The sequence below is a fragment of the Microtus pennsylvanicus genome, chromosome 1, assembly GCF_037038515.1.
Source record: "Microtus pennsylvanicus isolate mMicPen1 chromosome 1, mMicPen1.hap1, whole genome shotgun sequence".
In the NCBI taxonomy this organism is placed as follows: Eukaryota; Metazoa; Chordata; class Mammalia; order Rodentia; family Cricetidae; genus Microtus; species Microtus pennsylvanicus.
Window position 1 is genome coordinate 34361792 of NC_134579.1, and position 21144 is coordinate 34382935.

Consider the following 21144-nt stretch of genomic DNA (forward strand, 5'->3'; position numbering starts at 1 on the left):
GCAGTGGAGCTTTGTTGAAGAAGGCAGGCTCTGTGGAGAGAGTGACTCTGCACATCCTTCATGCTTCACTAACGCAGTGCAGAGTTCACCTCGGTGTGAGGTTTGAGGGCCTGAGTTCAATCCCAGCACCAAGAGAAAAGAGAACTATAGAAAAAGACAAGTAGTGCAAACAAGCAAAACCAGAAAAAAAAAAAAAAAACACAGCGTATGAACAGAGGCACGCAGTATCTTTAGGTTTGTTTTTCCTACCTCCCTTTTAGGCTTGCTTTCTTTCCTTCTTTTCCGCCTTCTCTTTGGAGGAGATATGTTCTCTGTAGATATCTCATCCTCCGAACTACTACAAAATCGGGTTACCCGGCGGCGACACGACATCCTTAATGGAGGTTGCAAGTTGATTCCTGTGTCAGCTGTCCAATCAGAGTACCGAGACGAAGAGTCACTGCAAGAACACAACGTTTTAAATTACACAGGACCAGAATGGAAGCATAACAGCAAGTTCGGAGTAGACCCAGAGGGAATGAAGGGTGAGCATGGAGAGAGGAAAATGAAGGGCCTAGGTGAAATTTAAACATCCTGCTCACACTACCAGCAAAGACCAACAGACCACAGATCACAACCAAGATGGAGAAAGAAATTTTCACCAGGGCTAAAGAGATGGTTCCACCGGATACTCTTCCAGGACCAGGGTTCAATTCCCAGCACCAACATGGTGGCTCACAGCTGTTAGGGACTTCAGTTCCTGGAGATTTAATGCCATCTTCTGGCCTCCTTAGGTAATAGACACATACATGGTGCCCAGACACACATTCAGGGAAGAAACTTACACATAAAATGAAGGAAGGAAGTAGGGGAGGGAGGGAGGGAGGGAGGGAGGGAGGGAGGGAGGGAGGGAGGGAGGGAGGGAGGGAGGGAGGGAGGGAAAGGGAAGGGGAAACGAAGAAAAAGACAGAAAAGAAAGATTGATTTACCAACAATGAGAAGAAGGTAAGCACTTGGAATGTTTTTTTGTTTATTTTTGTTTTTTTGAGACAAGGTTTCTCTTTATCTCTGGCTGTCTTGGAACTCAGGCTGACCTCAAACTCAGATCCGCCTGCCTCTGCCTTGGAGTGCTGGGATTAAAACTGCATCACCACTGCCTAGCATTAGAATGTTTTTGTTTAACAGCAACCTAAGCTAACTCTTAAGGGAGCTTCTAATTTTTTTGTGCCTGGCAATTACTCTACCATCAGAGCAACATCGCCAGCCTTTTTATTTGGCAAGTACCCTCTGAATGAGAGCTGATGAAAAGTCAGGACTACAGCCAAATGATAACTTCCCTCTCAGAAAGCAAAGCAATGCTAAAATGTATTACAGAGAACAAAGAGCCCCAGTGCCTCCAAGACACTGGTAGATACTGGTTCCTAAATTCCACCTTGTATTACAAGCCACCAATGGAGACACCAAGGGAAGCAACTCAATCCCAAAAAGAAAGTGATAGATTCTTCCAAAGGGCTGACGCTATGACATGCTACGAATGCAGCAAAGGGTTAGCAAGAGCTGCACCCTGGGAGTGTAAGTAAGTCAGAGCAGAAAAGTAGGCCTGTAAGAGAAGCTCTCAGCCCACAGCAGTTTCACCACACAGCAAGAAATGAGGACTCTGCTGTACGTTAAGTGCTTCACAATGTAATTAGTTTTGTTTTTTCCGGGATAGGGTTGTCTCTGTGTAATAATTCTTGCTGTCCTAGAATTCGTTTTGTAGACCAGGTTGGCCTCAAACTCAGAGACCTCTCTGTCTCTGTCTCCTGAGTACTGGGATTAAAGATGTGGTCCACCACCGCCTGGCTATAGATAATATTTTATGTTATGGATGCTGCACAATTCACAGAACGTTTTAAAGGAATAATGCACCATACAAAAAGGCACGAAACGCTAGATGACCTGTGTACTATGGGTATGGTAAAGCATCTGGGCATGACTAAAAAGTTTGTGTAAAGTAATATGAGAAAAATGAAGGCTTAAAATCATACTGAAACCTGAGTCCTAATTAAAGACATTCTAAAAACATTTAGTAATAAATACATAAGGTTGCACACACACTTGGATCGAACACTCATTTTAAATGTGGCCTGAGGTTAAGTTAACATCTTCAGTATGCACACCTAAGCACATGGTAGAGCACTCCAGAGCTAGTCTAGTGTTAACCAGAATCAACAGAGTTTGGACCCAAGGCAACAACTCAATTCTTGTGAGACGCAAAGGAGGGCGGTACCTTGAGCTGTCACTGTCGCTCTCACTTCCTCTGTCACTTCTCCACTCGTCCTCTGAAGAACCAGAGCCTTCACTCTGATCACAAGAAGTCTCCTAGATTGGGAAGGGAAAAGACAAATTTTGATCCCATAGGCTTTGTGTCATAAAACTGTTGACATCCCTACAAGACTAGCATTGAGACTAAAAAACTCAAATTAGTAGAAATGTAACTAGATAAAACATAGAAGGCATGCCACTTTTACTAAACCACTGAAGGGCTTTTTGAGAGGAGGTCTGGTAGTTCAAACTGGCCTCCGACTCACGGAGTAGCAGAGAATGGTTTTAGACTCCTGACATTGCTGGAGTCACGGGTACGCATCGCCAGGCAGGGCTTCTATTTCTTTTTATTTTATGTGCACTAGTGTTTTGCCATGGATGTCAGGTCCCCTGAAACCAGAATTTCAGACAGTTGTGAGCTGCTGTGTGGGTGCTAGGAATTGAATCCAGGTCCTCTCGAAGAGCAGTCAAGTGCTCTTAACCACTGAGCCATCTCTCCATCCCCAGGCCTAGCTTCTAAATCCTTATTTTTATCAAGGTATTTTCCAAAGAGGATTTGTGACAGTCACCATAGTCAGGGAAATGATGGACCATGATCTGGGCTCTGTGATTTGGACTGAGGTAATCTGAGTGCTGTCTGATTTTAACCCTCAAGACGAGATGACCAGTAATTTTCCCATTATGTCTCCCTACTAACAAAGCCACTATTAGATGCTTTCCCACTTGAAAACCGACTGTTTTCCCTACTGCTCCGCTTCAACAGCTCTTCATGTACACTGAATACAAGTTTTTTCTCAAATAGTTTTCCCACTGTGTGGTTTTACCCTTTCTGAAGCAATTCTGAAATTTCAATTCAGCCACAGTTAATAATGTGCAGACTGCTTGTAAAATAACATTCCTGTCTCTGAAGACACCTCTGTTATATCTTCAGTATCTACAAATTTTAAACTCTTTTTTTATATTGACATTCAGAGCTTGTGACTGATTAGAGCTGTTTCTTCTCCCCAGTCAGGGCCTGAGGATCAGCAATACAAGCACCTACCACCAGACAGACTGAGTGAGCTCATGGGAAAGAATAACTGCAGGGTGATTTTGTGGAAATGCATATGTCCAGCTATTACACAGTATTCACCCGAACACTGAGTTGTCTGTGCTGGCAACCAGGTGACAACTGATTTGTTTGGGACCATGTTTCCTGGACTGTCTCTTCTTCCCCCAGCACCACTGTCTTGAAAACTACACTATAACAAGTCACAATGACAGCGTGATCAGTCTTTAATTATGCTCTTCTGCAATTTTATGTTAGCTTCCTGGATTTTCCTTCTTTCCATATAATTAATTTTTTTTTTTTGAAAAAAAGGCAGTTTGCCAGTATCTACAAAAGTAACTTGCTGGGTTTTGACTAGAATCTTACTGAATATAAGACAACGACAGAACATCCTGAAAAGGATGTGAGCCAACAGGGATGCACCTTTGAGGCTAGTGAGAAAGCAAACAAGTGTAGTCACTTTCCCTGGATTTCAGAGAAGCTCCTGAGGCAGCGGTCTATAAAATTCCCAACAACTTGCAAAGATGCTTATGGTCTGCACCATAATTCTCAAAACTCATTCACCAAAGTGTTACCTTCAAATAAGGGGAATAATAAACTATCGCAAAAAATAAATGAGCTATCGAGCCAAAAGAAGACAGACAAAATGTGTCAATGTGTGCTACAAACGGCAAGAAGACAGCTGAAATGGAAGACAATACAACCTATGGTTTCAACTGATGTCCTAAGAAAGGCTTCAATGTGAAGAGAAACAGTATGTGTGATAACCAGATGGGGCACAGGCTCTTAAGTTCCAGGTACTCAAGAGGCTGAAGTCAGTCTGGGCAGCTATGCTCTGGTTACTGCTGTTTTCACAGGCGGGGGATCTAACTCAGTTGAAGAATGCTGGCCTAGAGCAGGAACCCCTGGATGACATCCTCAACATCACTGAAGCCAGATGAGTTAGTAGCAAAGGGGCAGGCCTGAAATGGCATTCTGAGCCAAGGATGTCAAATGCCAGCATGAGACAAGCCTGGAATACAGCAGAAGCTGGCTTTAAAAATCAAACCAACAAAAAAATTTCACAAGAGCTGGCAAAATGGTTCAATGCATAAAAATACTTAACAAATCTGACAACCTTATTTCAAAGACCAAGATACACACCCACTGGAAAAACAAAACCACAGAATGCCAAGAATGATTCTCAAGTAATGATTCTCATCTGGTAAAGGACATTCCTAGCCTATATGAATAGCACAGACAGCAGAAAAGTCAATTTAAAAACAAGCTACAACAAATCAGACTCCAAAGACTGAGAAATACTTTGAAAGTGAAGAAAAGTACCTTTAACTTTCTAGAGATTGGACAGATGAAAATGGAAACCAGAACAGGCCACCCTCTGGCCGTGAGGGAGCATAAGTAAAAGTTGATAGCATAGGGTGTACAGATGCAGAGTTTGAGCTCATAATCAAGGATGGAACATCAAGGGGTTTAGGCATTAGTTGTCCTAGAAATTTGTAGATGAATGCCAGTGATGAACATACAAATAGCTGGAAAGCATAGACAAACCAAATATCCATCAGCTGAGAAACGGAGAAACAAAATAAGGTGTACAGCCATACATTACTATATTTCCAATGTTTTATACATGCAAGTATTATGTTACATGCTAAAACTCAGAAAAATCAGCACCAAAGTCACTGTTTGATTCCAGAATACCCAAATGCAGAAACAGGAAACAGGTAACGTAGTGCAGGCTGGAGAAAATGAATACATGGTACTTTAATGATAACAATGTTTATATATTCTTATATCACGTGTGCATGTGATATGTGATTTTGATAAAACTAATTATAAAAATCTCAGCCAGGAAATCAGGTGGTGGTAGCCTTTAATCTTAGTACTCTGGAGGCAGAGGCAGATGGATCTCGATGAGTTTGAAGCCAGACTAGTCTACAGAATAAGTTTCAGGACAGCCAGAGCTATACAGAGAAACCCTGTCTTGAAAAACCAGAGAAGACAAGACTCTCAGCCAACATGACAGAAAGTGCTTGTCATGTTAGCATGCAGAAAGGATAAAAGGCAAAGAATAGTAAGGCTAGCCTGGAAACACATTGAGAGCCTACCTCAAACTACGATAGAAACACAAACAGAAAGCCAGATTAAAGGTTATGTCTGTCATCTCAGACACCTGGTAGAGAGTTGCCCGAGTTCAGGAACTCTAGGCAGCCTCTAAGACACAGCAAAACATGGTTCTTTTCTCTAACACCCAACCAAAAGTCAAAACCAAAACATGTGAAATGTAATCATCATCTATGTGTCACTTTTATATAAATGTGAATTAGATTCAAAGTCAAGAATTAATTCAGGCCAGGCAATGATGGCTCACGCCTTCAATTCCAGCAACCAGAGACAGAGGCAGATGGGTTTCTGCAAGTCAAGGTCAGTGTGGTCTACAAAGCTAGTTCCAGGACAGCCAGGGCCAAAGATATCCTATCTTAAAACCATGCCACCAGAAAAAAAGACTCAGGGAATAAAATATGCTTGCTGGGGCTGGAGAGAAGGCTCAGAGGTAAAAGGCACTGGCTCTTCTTCCAGAGGTCCTGAGTTCAATTCCCACCAACAACCACATGGTGGCTCACAACTGTCTGTATAAGATCTGATGCCCTCTTCTGGCCTGCAGGGTACATGCAGGAAGAACTCTGTATACATAATAAAAATAAAAATTATAAGAAAAAAAAAGGCATGCTTGATGTCAGGTACCATGTGGTAGACAGGAGGACTCCCTATGCAAAGCCTGCCTGTCAGATCACACTGAGCTGACTTCCCAGTACACTTACTACGTCCAGACTTACCATGTCTATCTACCATGCCTATCATGCCTAGCTCAACACCTAACACCAGAACACAAGCGCACGTGTAAGATGGTCTTTACAAAGTGCTTCTACTCACATGTCTGACAGAGCCTGAAGATTCATTTCCAGAAGATAATTCACACCGGCCAGCACTTCTTCTACCATAATTTGCGTATTTACGCCTACAAGTTCGTTGTCTAGACTGGGACACTAAAACCACTGAATCTGACTGAAACATAAAGAAACATGAGCATTATCAACAAAATGGGCATTGCATGGAGTTAACTACAAATGGCATGAAAGAAACAAAGATTAAAAATAACTTTGCTAAATACTGTTTACTCTGAGTTGTTTTTTACTTCTAATTCCTCAAAGAGCTTAAAAAAGCCAGTTACTCACCTTTCATATACTAATTTGTAAGTTACCATGTTACCATTAATGACATAAATCGACAATGAACAGGGTTTCACAGGCTGGGGTGTGAGTAAGTTGGTAAATACTCACTTAGCAAGTACAACTTCCAGTAAGGTTCAATCCCCAGCATCCCATATACCTGGGGGTACTGGCACACACCTGTGTAATCCCAGCCCTCAAGAGACAGAGGGAGGAGAATTAGCAACTCACAGTATCTTTGGCTACGCAAGGATAAATATAAAAAAAGAGGTTTATATATATATATATATATATATATATGGATTCATTTTCATATATAGATCCATATCTACATATGGATCACTAATCAACCTTAAACATTATCACAATGTCAATACCTAATAGTTACAAACAACAGTCAACCAGTAACAACTATTTTCAATGTTTATCTGGTAATATAAAGCCTCGTGGTGCAGGAGGTGGAGGCGCTCAAGAGGGCTCCATGGTTATGAGCATGTGCTGATGCGCCAGACTAGAGCTCGACTCCCAGCACCCACGCCAGGCATTGGTCCAGGTGACCCAACATCTTCTAGTCTCCACACCCATGCCAGTGTCTTACCACCCTCCTAGAACTGCAGCTGACAAAGACACATGCAATAAAATAAACTTTAAAAAAAGCTGTCAAAAATTTAAAGTCATCCTAGGCTATACAGTTTATCTGAGACAGAGCTTGGTTAACTGAGACACTATGACCCATCCAACCACCATCACCACCACCGAAAATAAGAAAAAATTCCAGCAACTGAGCTTTAGAGGGGCAAGACAGTATGTGACTGAGACTGCTGGAGCTCCAAGAGCTCGCATGGCAGCTACACAAGCTGTGGCAGAGCAGACAGCAGCTGGGAAGGGACGAGAGGGATCCTGACGGACGGTCACTGGGCACTGTCAAAGGGTGCTTTAGTGCTACAGAACTGTATACTGAGAATCAACACTTCTATAATGGCTTTAAGTCCCCAACCACAGACCTCAAGCTATTAACACCATATTTTTAAAGAGCAACTGACATCTTTTTTTTTTTGGTTTTTTCAAGACAGGGTTTCTCTGTGGTTTTGGTTTTGGAACCTGTCCTGGAACTAGCTCTTATAGACCAGGCTGGTCTCGAACTCAGAGATCTGCCTGCCTCTGCCTCCCGAGTGCTGGGATTAAAGACGTGCGCCACCACCGCCCAGCGAGCAACTGACATCTTTATATACCACAAAGAACACTGAATGTTAATTTTGTGGTAGGAGAGTCAAAGTACCTTTGGTGAGAGCTGGAAAGACTTCTTTTTCCTCCCTATCACATACAGGTTTCTCTCCTCTTCGCCTTTCTCAATACGAAAATCTTCCAACCGCCTACAAAATTAAGTATGTGGTTACAGGCTCTGGGACTGATATAAATAGTCAATCACTACAATTTTAAAAACCACTCATAAACCTTTAAAAGATACATGAAATGATTAAACTCAGAAACATGCAGCTGGCATAGTGACTCTTTCCATCACATGGAGGCCCTCAAAGTCAAGGCCCACTCAGGCTGTGGAGGTGAGGTCCTACCTGAGACATACCTCAAACTGCCTAGAACTGTATATTTTGTTTGTTTCTTTGTTTTTTTTTTTTTACTTTTTAATATCACTAAAAACAAAATCTCAGTGAAACCTACTCACTAAATACAAAAGCACTCATTAACTTGAAGCAGTTCTATCAGGACCACTTCAACAGGATATCCTATTTCAGTGCTCCCAAGTGTCTCCCGTCATTTTCAAGGCTTACACTTCCTTTATGTAAATAAAAGTGAAAGCAACATGTTCCTATGCAAATGATTCGACTCCATGCTCTGTACCCCACACTAACACAGCACTGCTGCTTACTTCTGTGTGCACACCACTGACACTGCAGGGGACATGACTGGAGTAGGGTAACGTTAGAGTGGGGAGCGTGTTACAATGAAGTTAAAAATAGCATGTGTCTTCTCTGTGGAACAGACTTAGGGTACCGTGATTCTAACTTGAACACTACCGAAATATCTGGCTTGATGTTTGTAATGTCTCAATGTAGAAAGGCTGGTGTCTTAACCATGCTGCCTATGTAACAATGTACAAGGAACAAAAACTGACTTTGAAGGAACACTAAAAAATAAAATAAAATGGTGGAGGGCATGAGTGTTTTGCCTACAGTTATGCGTGTGTACCACATCTGATTCTCTGGAACTAGAGTTACAGAGGGCTGTGAGCCAGTATGAGATGCTGGGAATCTAACCCAGGTCCCTCTAGAAGAGTAGATAGTGCTCTTACCAATGAGCCACTCCAGCCTGAACTTTTGTATTATTTAAAAATCTAAATTAAAGGGCTGGAGAGATGGCTCAGTGGTTAAGAGCATTGCCTGCTCTTCCAAATGTCCTGAGTTCAATTCCCAGCAACCACATGGTGGCTCACAAACATCTGTAATGAGGTCTGGTGCCCTCTTCTGGCCTGCAGACAGACAGAATATTGTATACATAATAAATAAATAAATAATAAAAAAAATCTAAAACAAAACTGAAAGAAGAAAAAAAATGAATCAAGAACATGTCCAGCTTTTTACAGATCTGTTACAACTGCATGATCAAGACTATTAAGAGGAGGGCTGGAGAGATGGCTCAGTGGTTAAGAGCACTCACTGCTCCTCCAAAGGTCCTGAGTTCAATTCCCAGCAACCACATGGTGGCTCACAACCATCTGTAAGGAGGTCTGGCGCCCTCTTCTGGCCTTCAGGCATACAGACAGAATATTGTATACATAATAAATAAATAAATAAATAAATAAATAAATAAATAAATATATTTTTTTTTGGGGAAAAAGACTATTAAGAGGAAACCTCTCTTTTAAGAGTACCCATGACAGCCAGGCAATAGTGGCATTAAGCCCAGCACTCAGGAGGCAGAGGCAGGTGGATCTCTGTGAGTTCAAGGCCAGCCTAGTCTAGAGCGTGAGTTCCAGGGCAGGCTCCAAAGCTATACAGAGAAACCGCATCTCAAAAAGCCAAAACAAAGGAGTACCCATGACAAACTAAACAAAAAGACCCTGATTGCATTATTACCTAATCGATGAATGTAGCATTTATAGGTGCTGACAGAATAAAAACATGTTATGATTTTTATTACATGATAAATTACATTACACCAGCCTTGCAAACCGCTGGTGACTTCAAAACTGACTAAACCTTTGGTTATATGGAGAACTGTGTGTGTTTAATGATGTGGTAGAGAAAATACTGTTGACTTTTAGGAACATATGCTAAATTACCAAAGAAGACATTATGTGTCTTTATTGCTAAATGACGCTGAAGGAGAAACGGCGACTTCAGAGATGAAACAAAACTGGCAATGACATAGTTCACTATGTAACAAGGCTGGGAAATTAAATTGAGTCCTCTCCACAATTAAAATAGATACTCATGCATTACTGAAATATACTTAAATGGTTATTTCTACTACAAGGTGTGTAGATAACGACATGAAAACATCTGACAGCTAAGAGCACATCCTTCAACAGACCTGAACAGGCCTGGTGGTGCCTCTGGAACAACCACTCTCCGCTTCCAAGCCTGCAGGTCACGCTCTGTGGCAATCTGACTCCGGGGAGCATTCTGATGCATCTGACGAACACCTTCAACCTGTCCACTCCGGCGGAGACCGATGTTTGGAGGAGACTGAATGTCTAAACTCGGTCTTCTAAAACCTAGAAAAAATTATCAGAAAATTAGTTAGAAACTATTTCAAAATTATTTTTCACTTAACATGTGGTGATCTGAAAGAAAATGGCCCCACAAGAGAGTGGCACTTTTAGGAGGTGTGACTTTGTTGGAGGAAGTGTGTCACTGTGGGGTGGGCGCCGAGGTCTCCTTTACTCAAGCTATGTGCAGTTCACTTGTGTTGCTTGCAGGTCAAAACATAGGACTCTCCTCTCCTTCTCTAGCACCATTTTTGCCCTCATACCGCCATGTCCAACGTGATAGTGGACTGAACCTCTGACAATGTAGGCCACCCAATTAAATGCTTTCCTATAAAAGCTGTCATGGTTTTGGCGTCTCTTCACATCAATAGAAACCTTAAGACAACACAACAAAAATGCATTCTTCCACCAGGTGGAAGGATGGCAGTGTAACACCTGTAATCCCAGCACTCAGAGGCAGAGTTCAAGGTCAGCCTGGTCTACAGAGTGAGAGTGAAACCCTGCCTCAAAACAGACAGAGAGAGACAGGGAGGGAGACAGGGAGACAGAGGGGGAGGGAGGGAATTCTTCTTAGTAGGACACATACCCCAAATCAGGGAAAGTAAACATACTAAAAGTAACTTGCAAGAAGAAAAATTTTGACACACTGAAGAATACTTAACATTAATTGATAAACTTCAGTTTGAACTTTAGGGAAAGCCTTTGTTAAGGATGTACGCCCCTCCCCAACTGGGATGGCTACACAAAAAGAACAATGCTATGACCTGGGCAACCAGGCAGGCAAATGTCAACAACCTCAACTCCACCTTCAGGGGATCTTGGCCTCTGTGAGACACACACCACAGCACAAACACTCTCACACAGACATACATACAAGTTAGTATAATTTCAACAATATTTTTTTATTTAATTCCTACAAAGGGCTAAAGATGGCCCAGCAGTTAAGAGCATTTGGTGTTCGTCAAGCGGCCCCGAGTTTAATTCCTAGCACCCATGTCAAGGTGGCTCGAACTGGTAACCCTCTTCTGGGTCCCACAAGCACTTAAACACAAAAGGCAAACACTCAAACAAGCCAACACATACACACACATAGATATAAATAAGAGAGATGTGCTCCGAGAGAACCTAAAATTCAGATCCCAGCACCCATGTCAGGCAGCTCACAACTAACTCTAACTCTGGCCCTCTTGTGGCCTCCATGGGTACTCACACACATATGCATAAGCACACATGCACAAGAGCGTGGCATGGCATGCATTCAACACAGAAACGTTAGTAATGAATAGGGATAAACTACACATATGAAATTCTATGGACAATGCCTGGACACTGGGAGTGGAACGTGACAGGTGACGGCACAGTCTGCAGTGAAACTTTCAGCTAGAGGCCAGGAGACAGGGCAACCCACTATGAGCTAAAAGCACTATGTTGCCATAAGTCGCCTAAACTACCCCAAAGAACACACCTTACATATAAATACCTATATTAAATATTAAAGATGTAACACACATCTTTAATCCCAGTACTGGAAGGAAGAGACTGGTGGATCTCTGAGTTCGAAGCCAATGTGGTCTACAGAGTGAGTTTTAGGACAGCCAGGACTACATAGAGAAACCCTGTCTTGGAAAAGAAAAAACCCAACTCATTAGTATGCAGTGATTCCTAGATTAGGACAAAAGGCAAGGTGCAAAAAAATGTGGACTTGCAACTATGATTGTTAAGATGGCAGCCTAATAGACACTGGAGTGGAGACTTACTTCCAAGCTCATCCTGAAATGCTGATTTAGAAGAGAGTAAGTCTCCACTCCAGTAAGTTTCTGGAAAGACGTGAATGTCAAAGCAAGGGAAGGCTGAATGTACTTTTCCCTTAAAGATACAGTTTGCTCTCATGTGATACATTTTTTAACAAACTCAGTCTTATTATAGCTGAGAAGGCTGAAAAATCTCAAGTCCACTATCATTCCATTTTTTGAGTTAACAATTTTCAGAACACTAGGTGCAAGAATATGTTGCTCATTGGTTTCTTTGCAATGAATGTACCTAGCGAAGACTTCACCTCTCTTTGCTTCAGTACTACCATGTTAAATGAAATATCTCACTGGCACTCACCCCCTCTTCGGGGAGTCTCCTCCCCATGTGAAACTCCATTTGCAGTCGCATCCTGATCCAGCCCCAGTCTCTGGTCCTGCTGCTGCTGCAACTGCCGGATCATCCCATCAAGAATGCTGGATTCGGGGCTGGCTTCACCAACATCATTGGTCTGTAGGCTTATGATCTGTTCAATCACCTCTCCATCACCTACAAAGTCATCCACTACTCTGTAAACATGTTATGTGAGAGCAGAGAAACTAAAATCTTCACTAAAACACATCAACAGAGCTGGGCATGAAGCTCAGTGGTGGAGCACCTGCCCAGCATGAACAAGACCCTGGACTCCAGGTACCCTGAACTAAGCAAAACAAAAACACAGTACTACAATGAATTTCTTTCCAAAAAAATAACCTAGTAGGAAAATACCCTACATACAACAGATGGGTTATTAACAAAAGGATTAAAAGCAAAAAGACTGAAGTACTAAGTCACAGAAAAACAAGCTCCCTGTGGAGCTCCTCTGACTCAGCTGCACACATTGTGCGGCACTTGAGGTCTGGAACAACCCATGGCTGCCTGGGTGGTGGCCCAAAGACCAGGTAGTCTTAGCACTCCTACTGAAGCAGGACAGCCTATTCTACATAGGAAATTACAGACAAGCCAGAGATAAATAGAGAAACCAGAGAGACAGACAAGACAGACACATAGACAAAGACGGAATTTGCACTTACTTGTGGCCACATAGCCTAGTTGTGGAACCAAGTGCTCATCTGCTGAGTTTTCTCGACCTGGTACTAATCTCTGGTACTTGGTTGGATGAGGGTTCCCATCTACATCTACCAAGAATGGTGGGGGCATAAGATGAGGTGCCTGTTGTGTCTGCTCATCTAAGACATAGTTATTGGAATCTCGTATCAGTGGTCGGTAGTCGGTATGGAAAAACATCTGATCAGGAATCTAGGAAAGTAAAGATCATGGAATGACATTTTTTAGATATTTATTTGTTACAAACAGTATTAAAGGTATGTAAAATTATAAACAATAGGAAATTAAATAACTATTTCCAAACTACCTCTCCCAACTATTCATAGGCTGTAAGAAACATAAGAATGACCTTTTCATATGGTTTGCTACATCCAAAACCAAATATCAGAAGATGCCCATGAGAGTCTGTACAGGCAAAATGCTGTCCGTCCTGCGAGAACTTACAGTCAAACACGGCTCCATGCCCTTGTCCTTCAATCTAGGAAAGCCCGGAAGAAAGAACATTAGGCACATTAACATGCTCTATGACTGTCTGCTTAAATTTATGCTACATGCTCATGGGGGCCTACACAGGCCAGAGGGGCATAGGGCCATCTACAACAGTGTGGAACAATTGTCTGTATTCTGTCAAATAGTTTTAAAATAGACTCTGATTGGTCAGTAGCCAGGCAGGAAGTATAAACAGGACAACCAGACAGGGAAGTAGAGGCGGGTCAATGAGAACAGGAGAATTATGGGAAGAACAAAGTCCTAGTTTGCAGTCCTGTCCCAGCCACAGGGGAAGCAAGATGTGACTGCTCCGCCAAATAAGGTACCAGCCACATGGCTAACACAGATAACAATAATAATGGGTTAATGTAAGTTATAAGAGTTATATAAGCCTGAGCTAATGAGCCAATCAGTTTGTAATAATGTAGACCTCTGTGTGATTTCTTTGGGACTTAAACGACTGCGGGAACCTTGGTCAACAGAACAAGAGGAACAGGCAGGTGTCAGCACAGGCCGAGTACTAAAAAACACCAAACTCAGTTCTTGTGCAACAGCATTGTGTGAGCTGTCTCTCCAGCTACTATACAAGCATTATGAAAGGTTTTAGATTTTCTTTATTTTGGATGTGTGGGTGGTTTACCTACATGTGTGTGTGTGTTCTAAGTTCATGCCTAATGTGTCAGGTCAGAAGACACCAGATCCAGGAAACTCAAGTTAACCGATCCCTCTGGTGAACCAACAAAGCTCTCGATAGCTGAGCCATCTATCCAGCCCTGAACAAACAACTTTGCTATGGAAAGTTCTTGAACATGGATCACAATCTCCAATATATTCAATTAATATCTTGAAAAAACAAAAACCCTAGGCCTCCCAAATGGGCAGTGAGGTAAGGAGGCCTCATCATACAAGGTCAATTATTCTTTGTTTAGAGATTAAATATATTCCACTTAAAGTCTGAATTAATATAGCTTTGTTTAAATTTAAACTACTACACACTGGGCTAACCACAGTAGCACACACCAGTCAGGAGTTCAGAGAGAGAGCTAGACAGCTCAGCCATTTACTACAGTGCATAGCAACCTGCAGTGGATCTGGACTCAAGCAGCAGCCAAGCACCAGGAATGGCACTGGGGCAGCCAATCTAGACCCAGATCAAATACTGCCTTTTTCTCAGGTTATGGGCACGTCAGTGAGTTCTTCAAAAGGATCCTCATTTGGTTCTAGAGTCTAACTACTGACTTAGTTTTATACTGGGATATAAACTGACCGACAGGGTTGGAGAAAGGGCTCAGCAGTTAAGAGCACAGGCACCTCTTCTAGGGGATCTGGGGCTCAATTTCCAGCAGCACCCACAATGTGGCTTACAACCATCTTTATCTCTAGTTTCAGACAATCTGCAGCCATCTTCTGGCCAACTGGGCATTGCACACACATTATACACATGCCAAACACCTGCACACACAAAATAAACACACTGACAAGCATACACATATAAATAAAAAGCCATCTAAGCGAAACTTACGAATATCTGTAAGTTCACAGAATGCCATGAACATATGTGTATGAAGCTATCAGACTAAGCTTCTACTACTTTGATTTGTATAAAAGTTGCCACTGCAAGTCAATCAACTTCTAACTAATTCTCATAGCCCATAAAAGCACAATTAAAAAACTCGCTTTACTTACCATATTAAAATAATGTTTCATCTTGATGCCTTTTGTAATATCCCATATAAATATGCTGCCATCATGTCCTGCAGATAACATAATTCTGCAATCAAAGGGATGTGTCTCCAAAACAAACACTTCATCAGCATGTCCCTTTATTCAACAAAGTCATAATATTAAGAATAGTTTGCAACTTATATGTTGAAATTAATAAAGTCATGTTTATTAACTTTAAAATATACTATCAACAATGATTTATGCATGCATATAAATATTCCTAGTCATTTGAATCATTTAAATGATTTATTCAGTATATTCATAACATCAGTGTTATGATTTAAAAGGGGGCTTTAAAAAGGGGGGGGGGGTTCAGGGTCACTGACCCTGTGAGTTTGAGGCCAGGCTGTTTTATATAGGGAGTTCCAAGACAATCAGGGCTACAGAGAGATCCCCTACCTCAAAACCCAAAACCACAGGTTCAAGGTCTTTCTGACATATACACCAAGTTGAAAGTTAACCCAGACTTCTCTCAAAGACTAAAAAAAAAATCTGAGTTTGGCATGGTGGCAAACACCTTTGATCCAGCACAAGGGAGGCAGAGACAGGCAGATCGAGTTCAAGGTCAGCCTGGTCTACAGAGGGAGTTCCAGGATAGTCAGGGCTACATAGAGAAACTCTGTCTCCAATCAATCAATCAATAAATAAATAAACTTAGAAAGTAAACAAAAATTAAAGTAAATTAAAAATTCTGAATTATCATACCCTATTGGAACTACCTACCAGTAAGTTATGAAGCAGCTGTCCAGTGTAGGAATTCCACACTTTGAGGACATGGTCATTCACAGCTGTGACTACAATGCTGTCATCCTGATTCCAAGCTATCATTGTAACTTTGGGTTTCATAAACCTCTCCTCTTCAGAAGATGTGTCTCTAACAAAGCAAAGACACTGTGTAAACTCACTTGGAACGCACACCACACAAGGTACAGTCCATCACTAATACAAACGTTAATAAAGAAATCTAAGATGAAGCTCAGTTGGTGAACTGCTTGATCCCCAGTACATAAAGTTATAACACCACCTACGGCAGTAAAAGCCTGTGATTCCAGTAGGTGGGAAGAGAAAGGAGAATCATAAAATCAAGGTCATCCTCAACTACTTGAGTTCAAAGAACAGTCCAGGTTACAGAGAGGAAAAAAGGGAAAGATGGCTGGGAGGAACCTAATTCATGTGTCTATTTATCAACAAATAAATTATCTTTAAGTAGGTCAGAGAAAATCCAGAGGAGCAGAGGATAACTAACAATACAGTCAGGGCGGACTTTAGGACACCACCGCTACTTACAACAACTATCCTGCTCACGGTTTTGTTTCTGAGACAAGGTTTCTCTGTGGCTTTGGAGTCTGTGCTGGAACTAGTTCTGTAAACCAGGCTCTGACTCCTGCGTGTCTCTGACTCCTGAGTGCTGGGATTAAAGGCGTGTGCCACTACCACCCAGCCTTTTTGGTTTGATTTTGTTTGTTTGTAGAGTAGCCCTGACTGTCCTAGAACTCATTCTGTAGGCCAAGCTGGCCTCAAACTCCAAGAGATCCTCCTGCCTCTGCCTGGATTAAGGCATGTGCCACCACTGCCTTTCTATCCAGAGAAAGACAAAGCAGAGGATCTTAGACTGGAAGAGTGTAGACAGAGAGGTGAGTCCTAGCATGCATACATTAAAACACTCTTCTCCGCTCAACTATGAGGGTAGGTCATATCTACCTGTTTCAAGCCTCTGCATCTTAGACTATAACCTGGACTTGTGTAGCAGATAAACCTGTCTCACTGGTTGCTGTGGTCAGGGTGTATGTGTCAGTGACACTAAGGAAACTAAGACATGGTGAGTGTTTTACAACAGACTGAGAACAAAACACAAAACTAGCCAGACAAAGAATAGCATATGCCTTTCAAAAGACACCGTGCTTGTTTTTGTTTTGTTTGAAGTGGAAAGTAAGAAAGGGTCTTCTCTCTATGCAGCCATAAGCTGCCCCGGAACTTGGCTACATAGACCAGACTGACCTCAAACTCATAAAGGTTTGCCTGCCTCCTCAAGTGCAAGGCCTTAAGCACTCACCCCCATTAGACGACCCCACACTCAGCAGCAAAGCCACTTTATAATCAACAAGTGTAGCATGCAAAACTTTCCACATGGACCCAAATTACTTTCATTGTAATAAACTGTATTTGCTTATTATGTTATCCAGTTTTAGTTCGAAGAAAGCATATATATATATATATATATATATATATATATATATATATATCTCCATCCGAAGGATATATAAAAATAACAGCAGCAGCAAGGACCACCTTGTGTACTATGTGGATTACATTGTCTGCCTGGCAATCCAGAAGCACCTGTGAACAGTCTCAGTGAGGGCCTACCTAGTTCAGGGGGGCATGAAAGCGTGCGGGAGAGGAATCATCTGTCATCTTAATTGAGGGAACATGTGCCCAATGTGGGCAGCACCATTCTCAGGCAGGGGACCCTGAGCTCTGTAAGCTGAGAGAGGATTCTGGGTTTGAGATTCATGCCTGCATGCATTCATTCATTCTCCCCTGCTCTTGATAGTGGGTGGATGTGAATACCTGGTTAGAGTTCCTGCCATCACTTTCCCACAATGGACCATAAATTATAAGCCAAATAGATCCTTTTTCTTCTAAGCTGCTTGTGTCAGGGTATTTTATCCAGCAACACAAAGGAAGACAGGACAGAAATATAGAATACAGAAATAGAAGAGAAAAAAAGAACCAGAAATAGAATTCTAGCCAGGCAGCAGAGGTAGTACTATAAACCCAGCATCAGGGAGGGACAAGAAGATGATGAGGAATTCAAGGCTTGGCTACTAGACAGGCTGCCTCAAAGAAGGGGGGGGGGGGGGAGTGACAAGATGGCTCAACAGTTAAGAGTTCTTGCTTCTTTTATAGAGGGGATCATCTCAAGTCTGTTCCAAGCACTCATAACAGGCAGTTCACAACAACTTCTAACTCCAACTCCAGATCTCTGGTCTCCACAGGCATGCACAAAGACATTCTCCCCCCACCTATGCCAACTCCACCTACAAACAAAAGTTTCTTTTAAATTATTTTATTTTGCTTGTTTTTGGAGACAGGGTTTCTCTGTGTAGCTCTGACTGTCCTGGGACTGACTCTATAGATCAGGTTGACCTTGAACTCAGAGATCTGCCAACAGCAGGCACCACCAACACCGGTCCTTAAAATCCTATCTTTAGAATGCAAATTTGCAACACTGAATAATTTGGTTGGGGTTTTTTTCCCTCTAAACTATAGGTTTTAAATGTAAATGTAAAAAAACAACGTAACAATAAAAGTACAAAGTGAAGAAGAATTCTACTGACTGAAGTGAAGGACACTTCTATGCGTCACACTTTAAAAGACAAGAAAGACACCAGGAGGACTCTAGCCTACCTGCAAGGGTTAACCACAGGACGGATTCTTATGATGAAACTGGAGGTGGGGAAGGGTGGCAGGTGGGCCTAATGGGAGGCAGTAGGTCACTGGGTGCTTGACATAGGGCCCATATTGTCCTAGATGTTCCCTTGTTCTTCTGTTCTCGGCTTCCTGACCCAACACAGCACATACTGTTCTGCTCTGTCACATCCTTGTTCCATGACAGACCCAAGCCCCTCAAAATGTGAACAATAATAAGTCCTTTCTCCTTTATTTTCCAGAAATATACATGTGAACTTTCTTGCATTAATTTGGTTACGAGGTTGAAGAGTTTTATTCATACTACGTAGGAAGGAGTTAAAATTCTCCCAACAAAACTAACCACACGCAGAAGAAACACACCAGCAGTTCACCTATGTGTAATAAACAATCCCAATGACTTACCCTGAGATTTTGGTAGCCATATCCAGTAGGATGCTTCTCCATTCCAACTGTTCAAACCTCCAAATGCGCGCTGTTCCATCTCTGCTACCACTTAAGAACCTTGAAACATTCAGAAAACTCATCCACTCAACAGGCTATCCCAACAGTTACAATTAACATTAAGTGAAACACAAAGTATCAAACAGCATCTTGGTGAGTGATCTCACGTGTTAGTCAAGGTCGGATTACTCAAGGCAAAGCTCCAGAGGGAAACCCTGATTTACTATTGGTTTCCTTGCCTTACAAAGCAGAACACATTATAAACTCAGCTGTTATCACAAATACACTGAGTTTTAGGGAGACAATAAAATATAAGAGGGGGAAATGTACCAAGAAAGAGTTAAAGAAAAAAAAAGATGTAGAAAGATAAGCCGCACCAGAAACTCCATCTTAAGCATGTCAGTTTTAAATTCTAACTCATAACAAACTCTGAAATATAAACCATGAAAAACTTAAAATTTATAAGTACACTTTGGGGCTGGGCATGGTAGCTCATGTTAGTTCCAGCACTAGGGGGCAAAGACAGTCGAATCTCTTGAGTTCCAGGACAGCCAGGGGCTGTTACAGAGAAATCCTGTCTTGAAAAACCAAAAATCAACACGCAAAAAATAAAGGGGGGGGGGGGGAGATGGCTCAGAGGCTAAGAGCATTGGCTGCTCTTCTATAGGTCCAGAGGTCAATTCCCAGCAACCGTATGGTAACTCACAACCATCTATAATGGGATCTGATACATTCTTCTGGTGTGCAGGCAAACATGGAAGTAAAACACTGTATACTATACATAATAAATCTTTTAAAAAAATGAAAAGAAAGAAAAAAAGCCAGTGATGGTGGTGCACACCTTTAATCCCAGAACTCGGGAGGAAGAGGCAGGCAGATCTTTGTGAGTTTGTGGCCAGCCTGGTCCACAGAGCTAGGTCCAGGACAGCTAGGGTTTTATACAGAAAACCCTGTCCCCAAAAACCAAACACAAAACCTGCTCTTTGGGAAAGGAACCAGCCATATCCTATAGGCCAGAAGGCAGCTGTAATACGGGTAATCAAATGCTTTTTCGTGAGGGCTTTAAGATTTTTAATCTACTCAGAAAAAAAAAAAATGTCATTCTTGGACTTAATTTTTTCAGGAATCAACCCTTGGCCAAAGCAGCAGGGCACACTCTAAAATCTAACACACTGTGAAAAAATCTGTCTACTGAAATCACCTGCAATGCACAGACAGCAGGAGGGTGTGATGTTTTCAAAATCAAGTACTTTCAAGGTCAGAGAAAGTACAGGATGACAGTAGGGCGTCTACCATGCACAGGGTCAAGCTCAATTCCCAGAACTGATCACCATCAACCAGCTCATAAGCGGTACGTCCATTAGATTGAGTCTATCATTCCAAGTGTCAAGATGTGCCATTAGACTCACAAATAAAAACGAAACTGTACTTAATATGAAGTAGAAATTATTTAGCAGCTAGAGCAATAAGGAGTGTATTTTCTTTGCCTGAAGACATATACAAATGCAAGCACACACTTACCTGTCACCATTGTTACAAAACTGGATACTATCAACCTTGTCCTAAAGAGGAAAAAGCAAATATGAAAACTTATCTACATTACTCAATGAACAAATTTATATGCTAAAAAATACACTGGGGGCCAGGTGTGGCAGCACACGCCTTTAATCTCATCAGCCAGGAGACAGAGGCATGTGGATTTCTGTGAGCTCGGGGCTACACAGAATCCCTTTCTCAAAAGAGAGAGCGAGAGAGAGAAAGAAAAAAGAAAAAAATAGCAAGAAACGGACGTGGCCAGTCACTATACATACCTGCGTCACACCTATGGAAAGGCTTTAGGGGTTCACTAAGAGTACTGAAACCTTTCCAAGAGAACCACACTCAGAAAAAGACGGGCATACAAAACCAGCTGT

The 21144-nt window shown here is 42.0% G+C and overlaps 1 protein-coding gene across 3 annotated transcripts in view; it reads right to left on the reverse strand.

Moving 5' to 3' along the window:
• Brwd1 (bromodomain and WD repeat domain containing 1) overlaps positions 1 to 21144 on the reverse strand; it is an 84371-nt gene that overhangs the window by 31865 nt on the left and 31362 nt on the right. For 2 of the 3 annotated variants that reach the window (XR_012909653.1, XM_075961059.1), the window contains exons 12-23: positions 20753 to 20793; positions 19193 to 19291; positions 16082 to 16232; positions 15320 to 15454; positions 13494 to 13622; positions 13111 to 13336; positions 12398 to 12586; positions 10111 to 10294; positions 7838 to 7931; positions 6263 to 6394; positions 2249 to 2340; positions 250 to 439 (exon numbers count right to left, since the gene is read on the reverse strand). Coding sequence is in view for 2 of the 3 variants with exons in the window: in XM_075961059.1 (XP_075817174.1) it covers positions 250 to 439; positions 2249 to 2340; positions 6263 to 6394; positions 7838 to 7931; positions 10111 to 10294; positions 12398 to 12586; positions 13111 to 13336; positions 13494 to 13622; positions 15320 to 15454; positions 16082 to 16232; positions 19193 to 19291; positions 20753 to 20793 (1662 nt within the window). In the remaining variant the exon portion in view is untranslated. The remainder of the gene's footprint in view (positions 1 to 249; positions 440 to 2248; positions 2341 to 6262; positions 6395 to 7837; positions 7932 to 10110; positions 10295 to 12397; positions 12587 to 13110; positions 13337 to 13493; positions 13623 to 15319; positions 15455 to 16081; positions 16233 to 19192; positions 19292 to 20752; positions 20794 to 21144) is intronic. The other variant, XM_075961068.1, reaches the window with a different exon arrangement.